Source organism: Chaetodon auriga, chromosome 10, assembly GCF_051107435.1.
Source record: "Chaetodon auriga isolate fChaAug3 chromosome 10, fChaAug3.hap1, whole genome shotgun sequence".
Taxonomy (NCBI): Eukaryota; Metazoa; Chordata; class Actinopteri; order Chaetodontiformes; family Chaetodontidae; genus Chaetodon; species Chaetodon auriga.
This window is the reverse complement of record NC_135083.1, coordinates 19,463,686-19,488,402: the sequence shown is the minus strand read 5'-3', so window position 1 is coordinate 19,488,402 and position 24,717 is coordinate 19,463,686. Positions and strand designations below refer to the sequence as shown.

Genomic DNA, 24,717 nt, shown 5'->3' with positions numbered 1-24,717 from the left:
AGCTGGACAAAGGCAAGTGAGCAGCTGCTGAAATACAGCATGTAAGATTACACTTGATATGTGCTGAAGGTGTTGGGTTGAGCCATGCCATATTCTGATTGATTTGGGTTGAATTTAGGTAGGTTGCTAGGTTTACACTTCAACTATATGTTGACCTGTTTGGTTCATCAAGCCTAAGAACCAAAGCAGCTCCGCTATTGACTACTGAATCTCATACAATTTTTTATTGAGCTGCACACAGCTGCACAGTAAACACAGACTTCAGATCTGAACAGACAGCCCACATACAGTATGACTGTTTCACCAGCATAATTTTTTTGGTCTAATCAGACCCAGATCACAAGTGTTGTAAAATAATTCTTCTTATGGCACACTGCAACAATGACAGGATGAGAAACCCACAGTTTTAGCATTTGCTAGCCATTTTTCTGCCATGTTTGTTCACTGATTACTTATTATTATTCCTCCCGCTCTCCTCCCTCACACACAATGTCAACAATCCTGATTCCAGTCATAAAAACTAAAGGTCCAGTGTGTAATACTTACGGGGATCTGTTGGAATTGGAATTGGAAATGGAATATAATATTCATAAGTATGTTTTCATTAGTATATAATGTCCTCAAAATAAGAATCATAGTGTTTTTGTTATTAATATGTAGGAAAAACAGCACAGCACCATTACAGTCTTATAATCTTGTCAACTAAGGCCTTCCAATTGAAGTAACTGGGGTGGTCAAAGATCTTAACACCTCTTAAAAGAGCATCTGTTACTTTAGGGTAGCGTATTACTCATTCTAATTCACCATATACCTTGCCAGTGATGTGAAGTTTACCTGTTGGGGAAGCTGCAAGCCCAGGAATGTTCTCATCTCCAGATACAAGGACATTCTCTGGAAGGAGGTGCTTCATGGAAACCAGTGCAGGATGGTTTTTTGCCACACAGTCAAAGTGTGCTCCATCAATGATCTTCAGGACACTGCTGTCTGCAAAGACACCAAACAAATTTGCATAGAATTGTTTTACAAGTTTGTATTAATTTCATGACAAACAGGCAAACTGCCACTCTGAATCCAAAGGGGTTAGATAATGACATTCCAGCCCACCATCATCCCCCACACACCCAAAGAAACGTCATCTATCCCCTTGGTGCGTCAGAGTCTAATATTTCCCCAGAAGCAATGAGTCACCTGACAACATGACACCTAACACACAGACACATCCATTTTTCAATATTCCATTTGGGTGCTGGTGACCTAGGTGCAATGTTCCATTACACTGCAAGCATCGTTTTCCACGGCTAAACTGAAATGACAACCATTCAACTAGGAAAACACGCTCCTCCTGAAGAGCACTGCAGTGTAGATGAGGCAAAAGGTATGAGCAATGAGCTAGACATTGTCATCTTTCAAGCAGGTCAACCAATGACAAGCGACGACCCACAATTCCTGCCATCAACACAAAGCACGGAGCATTTGGAAGGTGAGCAAAGTGGTGTTTGATGCGCTGTGTATGTTGGCTTCCTTCAAGCCTGAACAGCATAACAATCCGTCACTCTGACAGGGTTAATGATTGTACCTTCAACAGCATCAGTGACAATCAATACAGGAAGCTCCATTCACTCCCATATGCTGTTTCAACAAGATGACAGTGAGCAATCTGTAGGTGAGGCGTTATAGGTAGTGAAACGGTGGTGATGTGACTGATTTCTCAGACCATTTAAGTGCTGGGATGTGTTTTGGGGTATAATCAAGGTCAGATACTGTTCAAATAAACAGTCTTTATGTTTTCATGACATGCAACCTGTTGAAGTAATGATGTTATTACAATGCTACAAAACCTCTTCAGGGGGAGATCAGGATGGAGGGTTTTGTGCATGTCTCGTTTTGACACCACTGTTTACATCTTGTCTCCGACCAAAACGTATTTTTCTGTTAACTATGACCAAAATCGTTCCCTAACCTCAATCAAGTAGTTTTAGTCGCCTGAACAGATCAACCTTAACCATAGCAGTGGCAAGTCAGAAAGCCTACGCATGGATTAATTTGGAAACTGTAATATGCCTTCACAGTTTTAACAGTCTTCATAGGTGGTGTAAACTAAGCATGTGTTGATCACATATGTAGTATTTGGCTATAAAGATTAAGATTGTTGCCAATTTCTGTACATTTGTAGCTGTATGCAGAGGAAATAAATATAACATATTTACAATATATAGGTAGATATTCAATATTCAGGAATAAAATATTGTTTTCACATGTGGGACTTTCAGAGTTGTGACATACAGAGGATCATCTACACGTTAACCAGAGAGAGCCACTAGAGAAGGCTGCCATCCTTCTGGCTTTTAGTTCATTTCCAGCAGGACAATCACCCTAAAGACACATCAAGGAAGATTGGTTATGCAATAGGAAGCATCACTTCTGCTATTACAACTGTCTAAGCTTTTTATTATACATTGACAAAAGAACCTGGATTGTCACAATCAACAAGTCAGTAAGGCCCACATTATACTTATGTAGCCACATTTGTCCAAGAGCATCCATGTGACCTAAATTTTGTCAGCCCAAACTGCTCCTGACCAGCCATCAAACTATATAGCTTCAGCATCAGACTTGTAATAAAAACTACCCCACATCCCACAGTTTGGAAAAATTGCTGAATGTAATCCACACAGCAGCAGTTTTTCTCTCAGTAAACTGTATGTATCAGCATTTACAACATCAGTGCATTTTTTTTCTAGTCTGACTGCCTTCCAAACATTGCCCACGAGAAAAAAAGTTTAATGCCTGGAATATAGAAATAAAGTTCAGACTTTTGTAAGGAAGAAAAACAAGTTGTTCAGATATTGCCCACTGGTAACTTTCACAATGAATTCTGTTCACAAAATGATTGAAGACATGAAGCATACTTCAAAACAAACTGGTGAATCCATCACTAACATATTTATTCTACTGCATTACATTTAAGAACCACAAAAGCAAAACATTTGTAATAGTTTTAGCAAGAAAATAAAAGCAAATGGATCACTGTGGGATCAGCTCAATAGCCCAGCTGAAAAGAAGATTAAATTTAGATGTTAAGACATTAAATTTATTTGGAATAAATTGTATCTTAGGGTCTTGAGGGAGATGGACATTTTGTTAACAATCAAGAGTTCCCTTTCAATCATATAAAATGAAAAAACTCGGAAAGCAGAGTTCACAGAAAGGATGGGCAGAATGTCCATTTCTGCTGCAGACAGCTTTTCATCCATTTTCAGGGCACAGCCAGCACCTTTATCTTTAAAGTCAATGAAAGGGGATTGAGAAGGAAAGAAGATGGAGTATATCGCTGTGTTCTCCTCCTCTCTCTGTCCATGACTCATCCTAGCCAGACCCTCTAACTCTCTCAAACATATAACTTACTACAAAAAAAAAAGTGCTTACGTCTGAAGCCAAAAAAGAGAAAATGGTTTGGGTAAATCTCTGAGGTTGCAGCACAGCTTCAACTCTGTTCTACAAACACTTTCCGTGGCGACAGCAGCTTTCATGGAAAAGGTGCTTCTTACCATGAAACAGAAAAAAGTAGGGTGGGTATGAAGGGAGAGAAAGGGCGGGAGAAATCAAACAGAACTTTCTTGACACAGATGGTGCCCAGGTGTCGGCAACTTTTTCATCATTTATTTCTTGTTATTCATTATGCATCAAGCTTGGGTTTCAGTCAGATGCTATGCATAGATTAGAAAACTACCCCAAAATTTCCTTACAGCAGTGGTGTGGTACCTCAGAGTCAGTTGAGCAGCAACTTGGCAAGAGATGTGAAACCAAGGAAGTGGGGGAAAAATAACCCAAAAAATGGCTCAGCATCAGACAAACAGAGGCAGTGGTTTTGGGAGATGGGTGAGAGGGAAAGAAGAAAGTAATAAAGATGAATAGCAATGGGGTGATTTTAGAGAGAAGGTTTTACTGCCAACTTAGGTAAGAGTGAAGGGATTTAAAGAGGTGACTTGCAAGATGCATTTGTTTTCTATGTTTGGCAAGAAGAAATCACTACTTTGGTACTTCTGCATGTCACAGTGAAGTCAGTGAGTGTAAACCTCAGGCTTTGTCAAAACCTAATTCTGAGAACAATTCAATATACATTGAAAATGTCAACTTAGGCTTAAAGAAATTTTGATGTGCATTTTTCACTGACTGAACGCAACTGTGTTTACCGAAAATGGTTTTACAAAGTGTTCATGAGCCCATGTAGTAACATCCTTTATACAATCATGTGTTCACAAAGTGGTGAACCTCGCTCCATCCTTGCTTGTGATCAACTGAGCCTTTCCAGGATGCCCCTTTCATACCCAATCATGATACTATCACCTGTTACCAATGAATCTGTTCACCTGTGGAATGAGATCATCAAATACAAAACAGCTGAAGGGAATGTCCAGAATACAAAAGCAAAACAAACAAAAATATAGCTGCATGCAAGTAAGTCTGTTATGCTGTTGACAAGACCTGAACCCCAGTCACCACATCACCAGTCAAGAACTGCAACAATGACAGGATGAGAAACACAAGCAGTCAGACGATTCAGCAGCTAAAACAGATTATCTGAAACACTCTGGAGGTCAAAGTGAGCGCGACTGCAGCCCAAATGCTGATAATCCCTCTCTGCAAAGGAAAACTACGCATGTGCATAACTAGTGTAAGTACTGCAGGTCAACGTTGAACCAAATAGTTGGTCTTTAAACTCTGATGGATGTCAACAACAGAGAATTTAGGTTATTTTTTTTAGGTCTTTTCTCATCAAAATCAGTTCGGCTAACCTGGGGGTTTGTTTAGAATCTGACTGACTGCACAAGTTTCTCGCTCCATGAAACTTCTATTTAGTGAACAGACTCAATACTGAATCAACACTGTTCTCTATCAATCAATAATAAAGACGCCTCTTTTACATGCAGACACGTATGAAAGAGCTTCTGTTGATTGAGTTGTAAAGGAGAGTTTGGCCTGGCTCAATATGAGCCTGAAGTGGAGCAGGTTCCAGACGGAGGAGCCACAACAAGCGAAAGTGTTGTTTAACTTCATTATGTTTGTTGGAAGTTTGAAGTTCACCCAAACAGCAGTAAAGCTTGGCGTAGGTGGTGAAAACAAACTCTTTTGTGGGATGCCTTAGAGTTAGATATGCAGGTAAAACCCCCTTTGAAAGCTCTTGCAAACCTCTTTATCTTAGCCACAAAGAGGCTTTTTGGGATGTCAGTGGCAAAATTTGTCATGGCGCTACCTTTCTGTCCCCCTTACACAGACATGCACACAATAAACTGATTCATCGTGGTGTTGCTTCAAATTAAGATATGCTAATGTGAACACAATGTACCATCTGTTTGTCCTCTCATCACACTAAGAGAGCCCCACAGCAGCCCTCCACCCTTCTCATTTCATTTTTGCTTCTCTCTGCTCCTTCCCTTTTTCTCCCAGTTGGTTGAGAAGAGGAGCTTAGATCAAGCCAATGAGCTTACTGCTTCCCTTCGTGCTTGTTTCCTCCTCCTTTTTTTGCCGACCATCCTTTAAGACTTTCAAAAGCCCCAAGGCAACTTCCTTCCCTCTATCTTCTCTCCTTTTCCCATTTCCTGCCTCTTGACCCTGACTCCAGCTCTGGAAAATAGAGAAGTTCTGACTTCTCTGCCACCGCCACTCTATTTCTTTCTTGCCCATTTCACTGCTCCTTTTTCTGTTTCAATTCATGCCGACTTCTTTCAAAGTTATATTTCTACATTCAGGTTTTCTCCACTGATCTTACACCTTTTTGCTCAGTTTGTAATTCATATGTTAAAACTGTGTTTAACCTGAGGAGTGAACTTGCTTTCGTTTTCTGCTGCAATGGAACGATAGAAAAGCTTGTGCTTTTAGCAGCACCAATTCGTATTTGCTGATTGTGTTTTTTTAATCTAATCTATTGATCTAATTACATAATCTAATGATGTCTATTTAAAAACAGAAAAATTGACCAATGCTCTCTACTTTCCTCCTTCCTTCTTTCTCTTCTTCATGTATTCATTTCCTTCTATCTAGTCCTCTCCATTCATTCGCCAAACCCAAAGGGGGCAATGCGTGTGTGTGTGTGTGTGTGTGTGTGTGTGTGTGTGTGTGTGTGTGTGTGTGTGTGTGTGTGTGTTACTCAGCCTGGCTGTAGTGCATAGAAACATGTAGTGTTTGGCAGCCACCTCCAGTATATACCCTGCCTGTTCCTGCTCACACCCTGGCACCCAATTACATCCCCCTACACACACCACACCACACACATATACAAAAACAAGCACATACCCTGGCAGTGGCACTTCGCTGCCACGAGCTATGTATTTCCACAAGGCCTGTTGTGAAAGCTGGCACTATCGTTGCAAAACTATGGATTCTGTTATGACAGGATTGTGGAAGATCTCAATAAATGCATCCATCAAAATTAAATTTCTGTGTGAACACACTGCAGAATCTTCCCTTGCCCACACTTACATGTCTTTGCCTAAAAGTTTTTACATACATACAGCACCTGTTTTAAAGGATAAAGCCAGTATTATTCTGTACATTTCTAAACAAATGTCTTAGTCCATTTCTGAATACTTTCACTGTTCCCTAATGAGAATCTCTGGGAATCCCACAATTTGATTCTTAATTCAATATGTAGAAAAGAGGGCACTATTTTTCTTACTCTTACTCCAGTGTACAAACTGGCAGTGAATCTAACGTTGTGATAAAGGTCTATTTGACCACAGAGTGTGTGGGAGTACACACCTTTAGAAAAGTCTCCTGCTGTCTAATGAGAACAATTAGACACAAGTGTACTTTACTGACCGCTGGCTAAATGTTTTTAGTAGGAGTAAAGAAAAAAAGAGTGCCTCGCTGTGTCGGTACTTTTGTTATTAATGTCCCCAGGAACCCAACGGTGGTACCAGGGAAACATACTGTTATCTACAGTGCTGCACTGGCACCGATATTTTGAAATCTAGTGGGGGCAAGGTATTTTCTACCCCTGACCAGAGTTGCGTGAACTTTTATAAAGTGAGCCCCAAGCCCCATTAGTCAGAAACATCAATCTTTAAGAATAGGTCATAAACCTATAGTTTCATAAAGGCTCAGTAATTACCAGCAGTGCATTATTAGATCTAAGCTAATGTTACTAAACAGTGTGTTTGTCGGAACTGCTTTCACCTGAGGTTAAATACATTAGTGAGTATTTCTAACACAAGGATGTTTGAGTGGTGGGATCGAGTCAAAATAAACTACAGTGTGTGTCTCACATGGTACAATGATGTGGCTCACTGATGTGTTTTTAACAGCTGTTACACAACAATTCTATGACACGGTGGAATGAGATATCAGGCTTTAGCTAAAAGGCAATATGTGTTAGTAGGAGCAATTAATTATCAGTCATCAGTCGTTTCATAGGATTTGTGTACAACAAGTAACATACAGAAAATAACCAGCCTTAACTTAAACATTTCACTTAACCGTGGTGGTGGAAGTCAGCGGGTGAAGCTGAAAGGAAGTGCATGAAGAGGAGAAAAGCCCTGGAGGAAAATGTTGCTATATGCACAAGAGATATGCTCATCAGCAAAGAAGGTGTTGGTTTTTTTTTTGCTTTATGGACAAATGTTAAATGAAATGCAATTACAAAGACCTTTTTCTGGTGTAACAGACAATTTGCCTCTCACTCACACAGGCTTGGGGTTCAGTGTCTTGCTTAAGGGCATATGTTGGCAGGAAGAGCTGGGGATTGAACTACCAACCCTGCAATAAATGGACAACCTGGTCTACCTCTGGAGCCTACAGCACAAAGGTGTCTAAAGCAGTCGGCGTGTAACTTGTTTTGAAAGTGAACTGTCTCTTTTCTATTGGGTTTCCATTTAACTCATGTTTCGAGTCGAGTCTGTGTGTGTGTGTGTGTGTGTGTGTGTGTGTGTGTGTGTGTGTGTGTGTGTGTGTGTGTGTCCCAAAAAAATGTGTTCAATTTTAGCAAACTGTGTGATAAGATAGAACTTTATTGATCCCACGCCAGGGAAATAACTTTGTTAGAGACAGCAATAATAGCAAGAATAAAGAATGAGGCATAGAAAATAGCAAATAAAAAGGAATACAAAATAGAATCAACTATATATGTACATTATATACAAAAAGTACACAAAAAGAAAGTTGCCTTGTCACTGATAAGAAAAACCAAGAGCACTTCCGACAACAGCAACAATATAAGTGATCCTGCATGAGCACTTAAAGCCGTCGGGCTGACTGTTGATTTCTGGGCTAAATCATTATCTTTGTCCAGTCCTGCTCAAAGCATTGCTGGTCCCCAAACCACAGGAATGTTTTGTTGATGTTCCAGTTTGCATGCAAACATGTCACAATGGCATTGGATTCTACGTCAAAAAACCTAGCTCTTGCTCTTTGCCAAGTTTAGGGTTGAGCAGCACGCCAATGACAACAGTGGGTCAGACAGTCATGTTGACGGCCGGTTCGAGTTACAAATGCAATGAATAATTCCACCAGCAGTAGAATATGATGCATAATGTGTAACCACAATGTCCCGTTTGTACCAGTCGGTCAACCACAGTGACACAAAGTAAATAACACATCATAAGTACATTGATAGTCTTTGTTCCTACTGTGAGAGGAAGTCATTGAACACATTTTCCAGGCAAAAATGTTTCAAATTCATTGTCAGTGCATGTTGTGATGCAGCAAACAACTGTCAGTGGAGTGTGAAGACAAAGACCACACACTGCATTGCAAACAGTGGACAGAATGCTGACCTACCTGTGTACTCAAGAGGATAGAATACAATTGCTGGCCTTGGAACAGAAAATACGCACCATTATGTAAATGATAGGAATGTGGGTTGTTTGCTCTTCATATACATTATGTGCACAGTAAACACAGCGCTGAAGACGCAACTGAAAACACATCAAGGTTTAAGGCACCAAAGACACAAAGGGAAAAACACAACCTCATGCAAGTCTAAAAACTGGCAATCAATAGTAGCTTCTTTCAACAAGTTTTTTTTACAATGACAGTGCTCTGTCTGCTATATGTATGCAGACGCCTCAGAAAAACTGGGGGCCATTTAGATCATGTCAACACCAACATTTCCACTGCATAAAAAATGACATTGTAACATGAACTGTTAGAGTTGAATTCAATACAGTCATTGCAAATAATGATTCATTATTGTCACAGTGATAACTTTCCAACCTTGTCTTTCCACCCCTGTCTCAGACCATTATAAGCCTACAGTGGGACTACAGGGACTACAGTGCACGATCATCTGCAAATGGTCAAGCTTATGTGCTTAGTTTCATATGTTACGTGAAAGTTTGGTGCTGTGATGTTATTGTGACAGAATATTAAATGACAATTACAGCAGAATCTCCAAATGTGGAGGACCTCAGAAATCATTATTTTACCAAAACCGAAACAACTTGCTAATAGGCTAGGCTAATAGGCATTTATTAGCTTTGAAGCAGAACTTTGCATTAGTTCTTGTAAATGTGTCAATTGCAGTGCTGCCCAAAGGTTAATTTACAGGTTCCACATCACCATGGCCACAAAGGTCCACTTGACACAATTCAGCCTAAATTTGTGACACTGAACATGCAACAACACAGATAATATTTGCCATTCAAACATGTGAACACCTCCATGTATGCAGACACCATGTGTAGTATAAACTGAACCACCCCACAACCGCCGTCTGTGTCCGTTTTAGGTCTATACCTTGAGCCAGCAGCTTGTTTTATGACTATAAGGAAGCCCATCCCATTGTAATGATGATGGCGTGTGATCCTTGCTAACCCTTTAATATGGCAGACGTGGAAATGCATCCATTTATAGTTTAAATTCATTCACTTTTATTCAATTCAACTTTTAACCTCAACTTCATTTGCGACACCCCAAGAAGTATGAAGATATTATTCTTCTATCCCCAGCTACAGCATTTTCAAAAACAAAGTTGGGGAAACTGAATTATGTAGAATTTATAATGAAGGAAGAATAAAAATAATGTCAGCCTCCAGGGCATGTTTTCTCATTAGAATTCTTTCACACAATCAGACGTGAATGACCGCTATAAAGAAATGTACTTATTTCACTCCAGCATAAAACGGTTTGAGATATTTGTTTCACTCCACAAATTCACACTCAAAATGCTCCACACATCAAGCAGCAGACACAGGGACGATGTGTCTCTGTCACAGTGGATGAGAGTAAAAGTGATATAAAGAAATGGAAAAGGGTTCTGACCATGAAAGAGCAACAGCGAGAGTGGCAGCAATATGGCCCTTAAAACAAAATAGCAGCGTTTCACTAAACAACAGGCATGTGGTTAATAATTCAGCGAGCATAAAAGTCCGTTTGAGAGAAGGTTTTCTAATATTCATGTGACATGATAGCCAAGACAGGAACTCTGGCTCTCACTGGGCACAGTGTTATTCATACTGTGAGGCACTACAGTGTTTTGTAATTCATAGCTTTGGTTTTTAGGCCAAGCGAGGACATATCTAGACCAGCTCTGCGCTTCAGTAGCTAACTCAATAATTCAAGAAGATTTGTTCTCAGCTGCTAAACCGATGTTAGTCTAATATTCACAGATAATCCATTCAATGGCTGCGAATTCCCCAAAACAACCTACACCCGAAGCCAGAATAATAATCGAACTGTCAACTTCCAGCAAGAAGATCCACATTTGTATTAATTCATTCAATCATAAGTAATAACTTTATTCATTATCTTCTATATATGTAATTGGTAGCTGTCATGGAGAGTGCAATCACTTTGGACACGACTTCCACATCCACATTCTTAAAGAAAAACAACCACAACTGGCCTTAAAAGGAGATATGGAGGACTTAATGGTCAATAAGACACTTAATGGTCTGACCTTACTTGACAGCTGACTGTTCTTTTCAGACATACTCGATAGAGAACCTTTCTTGGTGCTATCTCACATTGTGGTGGATCCACACACTGACTGCTGGTGTCCTATCTTCTTGCTAATTATGTTTTTCTCATCTTATGTTTTCGTCCTCACATTTCATTGCCCATTACACCGCTCATTATATTGATTTCTCGCAGTGCCTACTGCACACTGGGGGTATCTTTTCTTGAGTTGCAGTATTCATTTTGTTTTTCCTCATAAGGTCTGTGCTGGGAGTTTTTCCAAGTCGGCAAGGTTTTAGGATGGTGGTGCCAGTTGATCTGGGTTAGGTAAGTCAAATGTTTTGCTATTCAGTCCACTTTATTTTAGCATAAGCCATCACTCTGATACTTAAGCCAGCACTCTGATACCTGATCATTTTACTTTGTATTAATATACATTCATTCTCTGCCAAGCTAAACTGCCACAGCAGAGATTGTCCATATTGGATGAGAGTCTTCAAAGGTTACACCGGATGACATAATCCCTCCCTTCAGACTGTATGAAGTGTAAGTGAATCACTGTTCGGCTCAGCTTGCTATAACATGGCAAAGTGGCACTGCAGCTTTAATTGTTAACAGCATTGACATGTGTAGCTGCAGATGCTGTGGTTGTCAATGGTAACACTTCAAAAAACACAGGTTGTTACTGACCTCAACATACATGTACTGTGGCCCTCTCAGCTTCTACAAAGCTTTTAAGTGAATAGACCTAATACATACTTGCAAAACATAGTATATAAAAAACGTCCTTACAGTCAGCAGTGTCCTTCAACAGGGGATGGAGGAGGCTTCTGGGTGATCCATGGTGTAGGTTCAGCCTGGGAGATAAATGAAGCCAACCTGAATGACTGACTCAACGAAGGGAGCCGCTACAGGTACCCACATAACAGAAATGTGTATCTATAGTTATGCTAGCAACATTTAATTTTTTGTTTAAAACTCGTGTCTGTCAATCAAACTATCTCCTGGCCACCAATCCTAACAGCTGACAACAGAGTACTGTAGTTATGTACACAGAAAAAAATGTCAAATTACTACAGCTGAGCTACATGTTATTGTTGCAAAAGGTTTAACAGGTATAAGTATACATACTAGACCAAATAAGCTGGCAGCCCCTGGATGACATTCATGCAGCAACCCCTTCACCACAAACATACCTGTCCTTCAACCATCTCCCCATGAGAAACCTCATTAATGCCTGGCTGGTATAATTAAATATGGGCTAATCACCTTCTGTCCCCATCAGTAGCTTGAGCTTCTGGTCTGTTGGTAAAAAGCTCCAGGAGAGTGAAGCCTCGCCCCAGGGCATGCTGGGAGCTGTCTGGCCTCGGTGACAAGGACACCAGCTCCAGAACCACTACCGTGCTGGGCAACCGCAGGGACGTATGGAAGTACAGGACCTATAGAACCATATAACACATGGAGAGAAGAAAGATTATCAATCCTACATGCAGCAATGCAGCCTGGATTTTAGCTAATGCCAGCGTCTGTGATGTTGACTCAAGAAACTTAAAATTTAGCATTGTTGCATTTTAGGTCCGATCCAGTTTGTGTTCGAGAAAGCAAATTCTGGTGACTTGCAGTAGGTCGTGCTGCGCTTAAATGCTTTTAATGTGAATATATATGTTCTGTGGAGTCAGAAGGAGCTCACGAAAAAAAACTAACTGATAACTATAAACACTACTAGACCGCAAATCTATGGCACGTTATGGATAACAACACACAGGTAGATACAGGACTGTTCCTGGAGGTATTACTGTGACATCGCTCTGTCATGCAATTTTAATGGCTTGGCTCAAAGTTCTTTGAAAAATGTACTCTACTATCATCATAAGTAATCTGTGTGTAAGTGTGTGAGTGTGTCTGCATGGTGCTTTGTGTATCACACAAAAGAACAGATGAAAACTAGTAGATCCCCCAACCCATTTAACATGATGAGACAATAATGAGCAAATACTTGGCAAGCAAGGGATCTTAATGCCTTCATTTAACAAATCTCTCTTCTATATTTTCCAGTGGTTACGGAAAATACTACAATCCAGCAACAACATATATAAGCTGTTTAAGTAAGCAGAGGATCATGTCTTCTAAGGAAATCATGGACCCAGGTCTAGGTATATACCATCTTAGCATCACAGGAATGAACTGGTAGATGGGAGATATGCTTTCTCCACACTTTGCATGTGCAGTGCAAGACAGGGACGACATATGACAGAAAGAAACTCAAGATGAGTTATATGGCACTAATCATAATAATGGCTAATAACAGCATGTTGACAATCACTTTGGGGAAATGACATATACATTTGACACACTGGGGTCAATTTCCACATTGCAGGCCTCTAAAAGGAATGAGCCAAACATCCTGGGTTGACAAGAATGCCTGATATCCTTGGTGAGGATGTGACACCAAAAATCCCACATCAAGAGGCCGGTATGTCCCCCTGGTTAGGAGACTCTTTAGGATTATGTGGGGGGTTTGACCTCGCTATTTTTACACAAGTTCAGAGGAAGACAGCCAAGCCTTTTGGGAGCCTGTTTGTAGTCTGTGCCAGGTAGATGCAATTGTTCGCAGACTCTGATCTGCCATTCAAAATGGAAATAATGGGCTACCTACAGCAGAGCCACACTGATTTATATGCACACAGTCCTCAATATGATAAAGAGACCCACAAATTCTCTCTGATACATTGGTCCCCAAGCACAATAAAGCCTGTTATTTTTCAAAACCATAAAGAAGAACATGACAGTGTCAACAGAAAAAAATGGCATAAGTAGACATGAGCTACCTTGAAATACAGAGTCAATTTCTCCCAGCCCACTGTGGCAGAGCCTGCTCATCTTTAGACCCAGCTATCAGCCACCACAGAGCCGTGCATTCAAATTCAGAACCTTGGAGGCATTCCTATTTCGGCCACATCAGTCTTATCTCTATGCAAGGTGAGTTTAAATTACTAGTTTTTTCAAATCCAAACATTGCTGAATACAAATGCATAACATGGCAGGAGGAAGATACTCTTGACACTATGGTTTGTTTTACTTATCTGCTTGCTTGTTTTCATATATTCATTGGACTTTGCCTCGCCGACGACAATGTCGAGATTCACAAAACAGCTAACAAACCGGCGCCACTGCTGAGATGAAGGTGGCAATCATTGAACATTAACTTTGTCAGCAGAGGCCAATGAGAGAGAATGGGATGAGTAACTGGTAACTGAACACAGATGATCTGAATTTGTGAGGATGTTTTTACTGCTGAGCTTTCAGCGGAATGGGAAAATAGAAAGTCATTTTGAAATATTAATTATCGATGTCCTAATCTGACATTTGACTAATTTCTCAATAATGGAAATGCACATTTCTCATGGACTCAGCATTCATTCTGTGTGCATGCTGAGCTGGAATTCAGACAGATACTCTAGCAGCAGCAGCAGCAGACATGGGCTGAGCTGAGAAAGTAAAAATATCCCCCATCCCAAGATGCATGTCATTCAGTATTCATGGAGCAAAAACTTTACTTTCACTCGGTTTATTTATTTATTTTCCTCCAACCTTAACTCCCAAATCAAAGCTACATCTTTGAATGAACTTCTCTTGAACCTATCCCAAGCAGTATAAACAAGAGCCTGGGGGGCAGCGGGGGGGGGTCTATTATTTCTATCATGTTCACCCAAGTTTGCTACCCCTGTGATAATGCAGAATTTGCATTGTGGTCAAAGACGTAGTCCCCAGCCTCAGAGCTATCCAAACGTGGACACTGTTCATGACGGATTTCCAATTCAAAGGTAGAATTCCTTTTTCATCTGCCTCACTGCTTTGATACGCCTCCAAATGCATTCCGTTCCAATCTCGGGAAAATATAAATAAATAAACACGCTGTCCCCAAAGAACAAAAATCTCCCAAGCTCAATTTGTAATAATTCAGCTTTTCAAAGGATGTAGTCGATACTGGAGAAAACAACGATGAGCGCTTATGAATATTTTGGGACAGACAAGCTGAACGAAGGATAAAATAGTGTCAAGTGTTCTGAATAAATATTTCTACCTAAATTTATCTCAGGTACATGAGCTCATTTGTACAGCTTCCCCGTGATGGTACAGCATGCTTTTATGTCTTTTTCCAATACAAATTGACGGCTGGAGACTTCTTCGCCGACCTGTGTTTAGATCCTGCCTCAGAGCAGAGGTGGTTCTTCATCTTCGACCAACGGTATTGACTGAGTTGGTTGCATAGCCAACAAAGTGCGTCAAATGTGCAGTTATGCAAGTGGCAAGAAGGCCAAAGGCATTATTATCTTCAGCTTCAAGTGGTTGTGTTTACTGCTATGCTCCTGTTCTCACTATTGATCTGATAAAAAGAAGCCTCACTGTTCTCTCGTCCACACTGCTTTGCCATCATTTGTTATGCTCTGTTATGTAGGCAATTCTGCTCTTGCTATGTTGATCTCTTGTTCAGCACAGTAGAAGGCTTCCAGTCTATGGCCAGTAACTCAATACTAAATTCACTTTTTATTATTATTACTTTTGTGGGTATTCTATGCCTTTATTACACAGCTACAGCAGAGAGATAACAGGAAATGAGGGAGAGAGACATGTAACATTGAGTTTAATGGTCGGCGGTAAACCTCTAAGCCACAGGAGCATACACTTTTTGATTTAGTAAATTGTATGTACAGTCACTTTATTATGAAACTATTGATTTAGGGTCCGGTCCACAGCAATAATTTCTATGGACATGCTTGGTCTTTTTTCCAGAGGACATTCAGTAACTATGTATGTGAAATATCTGTTAATAATCTAGTCCATGCCCCCAAGTACAAGGCAAGGTAACAGATTTTTTTTTTAGATTTGTTGTTATTGCTTGTTTTATTGAGTTGTTTTGTTCTTATTATGTAAACCTGGCACATTTCTAAGAAGGATTTTGCTCCACCGTGCATTCAGTCTGAGTATATGAAAAAGGCTGAATGACTCTTGAGAACATCATCATATGCATGAGTTGTGACGAGAGCTTTAACAGCAGCACCTTGTGCGTCTCATCTTTTCTCAAGTTTTGTTAGAGATTCCATTTTAGTCATGTCTCATTTTGTGTATGCCAGAGAAAATCTGAATGAGCATAGTTTAAAAAACTGGGTAGAAATAAAGATGGAGCCAAAAGTACCTTGTGATTAAGTATTAACACAATAACACCACAAGGACAGTATTTCCAGAGCTGTTTCTGTCCTGTAGAAACACACAGTGTGTTTGAAAACCACACAGTCTGCTACGTTTACTGAGCTCTATTGCATATAGTTCTGGCAGCGCTGCAAATAATGAATGTGAATGTAATGTAATGTTTTGTGCTAACAGGAAATGAGGCAAGGCCAGCAGTCAATTGAGTTTTGTTTTGTTTTACAGTATATAACTGATTGATATTTGCAAATCTTTGAGTGAATTAAGGGATTTGGAGAAAAAGTGAAATGTGAATTCTGATTTACATACTGTTACACCCTGAGCTATGGGAACATTTTTGTTCTCACATTCAAATACTCCACACTGACGCTTACCTCAGTTTGCCTGACTAAAGCTCCAAATTTCTACCATTTCCAGACCAACAAAATGCACTACAATTTTTCCTCGGAACTCTACGTTGAGGCACTGTTCTGAGATCCTGCTTCCTCCCAAAGCCACAGTAGCACTGGGAGATGTCATTGAGAAAACAGCTTGCATTTGCAGCAATGCCAGGCGCAGCATATGTCGGACCTAATGAGAGGTTAGACTGTGCAGCAACTGTCAACAAAGCAGTAATCGATTCTCACAGGGGTAAATATCCAACCCCCACCACGCTCCCCACAAACACACACACACATCTTGAGCAAAGAGGGGCTAATGGCAATGGGGTGATATTAAAACATCATCAGCACAAAGGCATGTAGCTTGAAGTCCCTGTCACTAGCAACAGCCTGCCTGTCTGCATCTTCTGGAGGTTTCATTGAGCGCCCTTTGTGGGTGACAGAGAACTTAACTATGACAGGAAAGAGGCGAATGATAGCGCGAGGGAGCAATGTAGAAAAGAGAGAGCGAGGGAAATGAATGACAGTTATGACTGCATCGAATTACAATCACAAATATAAATGTGTACATGTGTATCCAACCTATGCCTCATACTGTGTAGTGCATGCAAACATGTGGATTGAGGACAGAAAAAGTCACTAAACACACACCAACACATTTGTGATTGAATGTTCATAGTAATTAACTTTATTATTGCTATTCTTAAATGTTTTCCGTACCTTGTTGGTTGACACATTCTTTGTCATATTCCTTGATTGTCAACCTGTTTTTATACAGCTTGAGTACTTCTGATACAATCAAATGTAGAATGAACAGAGATCATATTGTTTTAAACACAGGGAAGAGAAAAGGTATCAAAACATCAATACTTTTGACAGCTTTAGTTACTCTCCGAGTTATCAATGGACAACTTAAAACATATTCATTCCTATAGTTGGTTTTACAGCTGGGTTAGTGCTACACTAAAACATAAAGCTGACTTAGTGACTACTGAAAAGTGATAACAGAAACTGTATTACATCCTTAATCAGGAACTTGCATTTAGAAAATATGAACAAAAACTTGTGTAATAGCTTCATAGAGTCCTATTACTGACTGCTGGTGCTAAACAAGCAATTATGAACCTCTTATAGTGCTATCAGAGCGTAAAAGATGCGCCTAATTCCCCCTGTTCTCTCGAGGTGGTCATTCAAATGCTCGACTTGTGGGCAACTGGGCAAGCACTGAAGGGAGGAATCACAGGCATTGCACAAAACAAAGAGGCTGCAAATGGACACTGGTTTTGCATAGAGAGGTCCAGAGCAACTGGAGTGTAATTGACAGGGCCCTGTTGTTTGACTCCCGGAGGCTTCCCAAAAGAAAAGCGAACAGGGCATTTCCATTTATTCAACATGCTGCTTGGGCGGCGGGGAGCACTAGTGTCAGCTACCTGGGACTTAGGTAATAGACTGGCTCCACATGTCTGCATGCCTGTTCTAACTATTCACGTTATGCATGTATGAAAGCTTGTGACTGTATGTGCATGTGTATCTAAAATGGATAAAAGCTGTTCATACCGCATTGAAAAAAGCAGATGCATACACAATCAGACTTTAATGCATTGTATAAATGTACATCCAACTGTGAGCTCCTGCTGTATAACTACTGCATTTATTATATAGCATGTCCCTTCACCCTGGGACTTTGTCGTAAAAGGCAAAAACTCAAAGCCATGGCTCAGCTAATGAAGTCCTATGAAGCTAAGCTAAGCGAGCACATGCACACAGGAAATTTCTTGGCTGTAACACTCTGATACTGGTTTTGGCAGAATAGCCAACGCCTTGAAGTGGAGGGGGGAGAGAGAGGCCAAGGAAAGGAGAGGAAGAGAGAGCGAGAGAGAGAGATACAGTAAGTCATTTGACAGGCACAGAAGCAGTGGGTACCAGCATCACAAATCCTCTCAGTGTGAAATTTTATAACTGTCACCAGCACAGGAAGAGATGAGAGATGGTGGTGTGGATGATAGAGAGGAAAAGAAAATGACAGCAATGGAGGCCCCAGGGTTCTTTCCGGTCAAAAATGTCACAGGTTCACAGATAGGACTGAGTATGCATATGCGTGGCAGCTGAATCGAATAGACTTTGAACAAGCTTCAAAATATGTTGGACCTGATGTGAAACTGACCTGAGGAAAACCTACGCAAAACAGACCCGATCCAGAAAGAAACTAAGCCGTCAACACCATTCTGAATTAGACTGGAGGATAAATAATCCCAAACAGAGCGAAAATGGCAAACAGCCACCAATTAACAAACAAAATAGCAATACATGAATCAATGTAAAATCATTGAAATGAATTCCAAAAATAAGTCCCAATTAGTCTGAGTATTATTTGAGCCTGGCAAAAGTCAGACCTATGAATCACCGCAACAATCTTTCATTTTTTTCACATCTTAGCTTTGTAGGTGGGATTAAGAATGGAGGCGTCATCATCCCCTGCCAGGCACAGAAAAATAGCAACAGATAAATTGCCACAACAAATGAATGAAAAAAAAAAAAAAAAAACACGAGTGAATGGGATTGACACAGACAAACCGGTCGCTTTAAATTTAGATTTAGAAATAACTCTTAAAATTTAAATCTGCACTTTATTTTGGTCCAATAGCAACTGCTTCTGTGGCAAGACAAGAGGGCATTAAGGGCACAGATATGTCAGTCACTACCGCTTGTTTGGGGCTAAAATAAAACCACCTCCCAAACAGAAAACTTTTAACATGAAAAGTCAGGTCTCAGCTGCTAGGAACTGAGTGGTGAAGATCTATACTTCGTATTCCTCATCTATTCGATAAAACATTGCCATTTTACTGTATCTTTAGAGTCTCAATCACTCATATGTCCATAAAAGTGATCTCATTTTGCACAAAGAAAAATATCACTATACTGAACAGCAGTGCAAACCACGCAGCAGATCTGATTTCTTGCTTTGGATCCTTGTAAAAATGCACCCCCTAACCTTTATGTTTTGTATAAGGAGAGCCATTTTGCATGAGCCGCGATGTCAAAGTGGAGGAGGTAGCTTGTGAAAATGGAGCTGATTGAGAAGTTGAAGACAGAAAAGGTCTACCACCTGAGTGACTGGTGTGAGGAAAAAAAAGTTTAGACTGTATTAATGGAGGCAGTGAGTGCTGTGTCCCCTGAGGCGAGCAATGTGGCTGACGTAAAAAAAAAAAAAAAACTGTTTGATATTAAAGTTGTCATAAAGATAAAACAGAGGAAAAAAAGAAAAAGAACAGGTGGAGGACAGAGAAAAGCTGATTTATCAGCCAAAGATGAAAGGACGGCAGCAATTACTGGAAAAACAGCCCAATTATGTGGAGTCCCTCCAAGGAATGAGGGTGACAGTGATGCGATTTCTATCTAGTGAGGACTTTCATCCAGCAGTGATTCTCATTTTTAAAAAATCTCCATTTGAGGCTATTTAGACTACAGAAAACAGCAAGTGAAGTTATTTAAAAGTGACCAACATTTTATTTCGTTGTAGATTAGGATACCGGCCCTGCACATGTCCAGTTGAACCTCAATATTTTTTGGTGCTGACCAATATGTGACCATAGCACCAAGAACTGAAAAAGTATCAAAAGTTGGCATTGAATGTCAGTTTTTTTTTTGTTTACTCACTGTTTGATCTGATAGTTCCTGATTTAGATCAAAATTTCTGATGATAACCAGACCTAGTGGGTATTAGCCACACTTAAAAGGTAGAGAATAAAAACATTATGGTAACCAATAAAGAAAACTTGTAGGTAGAGGTACAGTACAGCCTCCTCAGATAACTTGTCTATATTTCTGTTTTCTGCTAGGCTGCAACCTCACGTGGCTGTAGTAATTATGACAGGAGCATTCTAAGACATCAGGTGTAGCCTAAAGAGCAAGAAAGTCCACATATGGAGAAGATGGGATAGATAGATGGATGATAGCGCTGTTGGTGTCCCATGTGAAACTGAAAGTCAACATTGACTTATTTGAACTTAGGTACTTAAGCTACGTCACATACGAAACAGTAGCATTCTTATTTTAACCCATGACTTTTTCCTAGGCCAAACTACGTAGTTGTTGTCTAAACCTAACCAAGTAGTTTTGGTGCCTAAACCTCAACAAACTGTGACCATTTCACTACGTTAACCATGTGATGACGAATATCCAGTTCAACGAACATCCAGCACACCTGTTGCTGGTACTCTCCAACGGTCATATGTGTCCTTTGGGAATGGCCATATACATCATTTAGAGAGTCATTGGCAATCAGCCTATTCAGTCCTTTAGGTATGAGGACGTGTTGACTCAGAATCAGAATCAATTTTGTATGTATGCACAAACAAGGAAGTTTAAACACTGTACTCAATGTACTTGCACAGGAAAAGTTTTTACCGTAGACATATTGTACACAGGGTGTCATCAGATTTGCATATTGCAATACTCACAATTAAAAACATTCCTTTTTTAAAAAAAAAAGTGAGACAGAGGTTATTGATAAATTTCCAGTGCTGCATCCACAAGCAAAGCAAAGTAGAACACATTCATTGAGCATGAAAGTGCGTGAAAACTGCAGGCCTGCTTACAAGCTTTTCTAGCTCTTTCAACCGCATCTCATGGTCTTTTCAGGCCAAGTGGCAAAATGTTTAGATCACAAAACTCCTCATCTTTAATCACCAAAGAGTCTGACTGAATGAAGTCTAGCCTGAAGTCTGAAATCTATCTTGTTACACTGGCTCTATGTCTACTATCTCACGGCACTAGATCTGTGACCAGTATCACGGCTGACCATCTTGCTACACCACAGCAGCATCAATTACACATCAATGGGACATCAATGCCACACACTCCTGGCATTTAATTTAACGGTGTTTTGGTTCCATTTGCCCCCATAAAACGTAATCATGAGTCACTCTGTGGCTTTTGTAGCGTATGATATGGGTCCTCTCATTGTCAAGCCAAGAAGAATCATTAAAAATAAGGTCAAGCAAGGTCAAGCAGGAAAATGTTTGTCCTTGTGCTGTTGATTGGTGGAAAGCTTAAATTGTGAAGGAGCAAAACCAGGTGTTCAGCCTACACTGAGAAACGTAATCAACAACTCTTAAGAGCTTTCCTACCAGTTAAGTTGATGGATGATTAGTGGGAATGAAATATTGGTGGAAAAACTGACATTTTGGCTTGAGGGTGGCACAAGAAGAAAGCTTGTTGAGTGTCCAAAAAGGAAACTGTTTATTGCCTGAGGAGCACAAATGTTCAGTTTCATGGCTATCAGTCTTTGAGATTTCTTTAAGATAAAAGTGGACATTTTAAGGAGTCCTTGCTCTTAATTTTTGCAATATCAACATGAGTCAAAGTGTTGGTCAAGGGGGAGTTTTGATCTGATGATAGTGCTAGAAAATGTTGGGGAGGAGTCACCAGAATCTTCAGGTAGCATCCCTCTAAAGACTGTGAATCTCCAGGCCTGACAGCAAAGTTCACAAATCAATTGTGTATTTCAATACAAATGCCACCTGTTTGTTATTACCTGAGAAAAACAAGCTAACTCTTTCTCTCTAGATTCAATACAGGGAAGGCAGACTGACAAAGATGGATAATGGCTCCAAATGGACTCGGGTGTAACAGATGAAGTTGAAAACTGACTTCAGTCCTGTAAGCAGAGGGAGCGCCAACTCTGAGTTACATGTGTCCTGACAGGAAATATGCCCTGGATCATAGCCAAGGCTAGGCTGCAGCAGATGAGAGATGAATAAGATGAAAGAACAGAAGTAGTGTGGTAATTCTGACATTCTCCTCATAGTTCCAGTTCAAACCTATTGTCAGCACCAACAGCGACTCCAGCTTCCATAATAAATGCCTACACACATTGAAAACCCCCTAATCAGCACAACTCCCATAACCTTTTCCCTGAGTTCCTGTTCCTCGATTTTAGTTTCAGTGCCTCTGGTGTTCGCTGCCTTGTCCTTGACTCCAACAGAATCTAAAGATCCAGCATTCCACAACATCCCCAGCTTTGCCACAAACAGATCTCAGTGCTCACTGGGTAAAGTCTTAGTTTGTCACCCAGGTTTTGGTCTCCTGACATTTTGTAAATCCTGTCTGAAATGCCTCACAGACAAACCGCCAGCACTGACTGTGAATGCTGGAGATGGATCACAAAAGAGGAAGGAATGCAGGAAATATACAATGATAAAAGGATCAGAGGAACACTGCCAGACTTCAGATTCAAAAAGGTAAAGTTGGAATTGACATGTCAAAGCCTGGAACAACAAAGTACAAGACAGACAGAATCTCTTTCTTCCCCTCTGTCTCTGTCTCTCTTTCCCTCTCTACCCCACACACAGGCAATGCAGACCCACAGGAGAGCTGATAGCAGAATTACAGGGACAAGCTCAGTGTGTGTGTGTGTATGTGTATGTGTGTGTGTGTGTGTGTGTGCTCTCGTGTCCGGCGTGCGTGTGCGTGTGGAGAAAGGGGAGTGACGGTAAGAGAAATGAGATATGGATGGAGGAAGAAGAGTCAAGCACTGAGTCAATACACACCATCCACAATAGAAATAAGTTTCATACACACTCACACACACAGACAAGCGCACACACACACACCTAACACCTCCTCGAGGCTCTCATCTCTCCCTAATGTCACCTCACCAGTAGCTGTTGTGGTCCTTGAATTCCCAGACAGACAGAAACACACACACACACACACACACACACACACACACACACACACACACACACACACACACACACACACACACACGCCTACAGTATATAGCTGTGTATTATGGGGTGTGCCACTCCAGTGTGTAAAGCTGTTAAGCAGCAGCTGCTCCGCTAGATGTTTGGTCCCCTTGGAGCTGAAATATTGATCAGTTCTCAGGCAAGGCAGCAGAGTCTGCACCCCCACCATCCCCATGTATAATTGAAGTGTATATCTCTTAGTGTGGCATGCCAGTTGGGAGAAGGAATTAAGCCCCGAGGTAAGCTGAAGGCCTGTCTGTGCTGCCATAGCGGCTCCTTTGTCCATCAATCATATGGCTTTTCACACAGGCGGGTTTCATAGGCTTGCTACAGTTACTGAAGGAAGTGCCATGCCTTGTAAAAGAAAATAAAGAATGGAAGACAGAACATAACAAGACTCAATATAGGTTCGTGTTTTACTGCTGACCATTTATCTGAGCAGTTAGCAGTTCAACAGAGGGGATACAAGACTGCTTGGGGCCATTTTGGGCTAGTGGGCATTAATACAGGAGCACAGTTCAGTGTGTTAAAGGGTAAGGCTGGTGTTATGTTGTCAACAAATTTCATGAAAAGACCAAAACCAACAATGTCTCCGTCTGTCTATGAATACTTTGACTTCCCTATCAATGTTTCTCATGTAGCAACTTTTTTGTGGCAGTCCACCACAATATCAACATTGACCACTACATATTGATTTTTTTTTATTAATTAAAATGGGTAAAATCTTATTTCACTGTAGAGCTGCACACAGTGCATTGATTTGGTCAACTCCTCTTTGCCACACGCTCTCCCTCTCTCACTGTCTTGACCATGGACTCGTCTGTGAAAAGCCTGTCGTCTCCGTGCACACTCTGAATGTAAACATGATCAATCACGTGAGGAAGGATTGCTATTGGCTTTTGTCCACAGACAGACGGCTGGCCGAAATCCTGAATAGAGTCAATCCGGAGTTCACAAATGGTTTGTATCATGAACACCTCTGATGCAAAATCGAGTTACTTCTGGCAAGTTAGTCTATATGTGTTCTTATATATATACATATATATATACATAAACATATACACACACACACACACACACACACACACACACACACACACAGTAAACTATCGCAGAGGTGCACCTCATATAAGGAATTATTTAATAATGCCTCCATGAGACCCCTCTGTTTCATTTCCTAAAATAGCCAGGCACTGTCGTAAGACATTACTTACTTACTAAAAATGAACATTTCATTTTGTTGGAAACTACTTTCAACTGCTGGATTAATACACATTTGGTGCACTAGTGAGTATTTATAGCAGCACGGCGTATGTGAAATTGAGTCAAAATAAACTATAGCACCCATGCTGATGAGAATGAAGGAACATGTCACCCAGTGCAGCAGCGTGGATCGCTGATGTGTTTTAAAATTGTTGGAAAGGTTTTGGACAGCGATGCACGAGCTCGAAGGTACAAACTGATAAGACATATCAGGCTTTGAC

General features: G+C 40.6%; 1 protein-coding gene across 4 annotated transcripts in view; it reads right to left on the bottom strand.

Moving 5' to 3' along the window:
- Positions 1–24,717, bottom strand: part of nphp4 (nephronophthisis 4) — a 157,528-nt gene that overhangs the window by 122,285 nt on the left and 10,526 nt on the right. For all 4 annotated transcript variants that reach the window (XM_076741807.1, XM_076741806.1, XM_076741808.1 and 1 more), the window contains exons 3-5: positions 12,163–12,332; positions 11,686–11,750; positions 835–984 (exon numbers count right to left, since the gene is read on the bottom strand). In XM_076741807.1, coding sequence (XP_076597922.1) covers positions 835–984; positions 11,686–11,750; positions 12,163–12,332 — 385 coding nt within the window. The remainder of the gene's footprint in view (positions 1–834; positions 985–11,685; positions 11,751–12,162; positions 12,333–24,717) is intronic.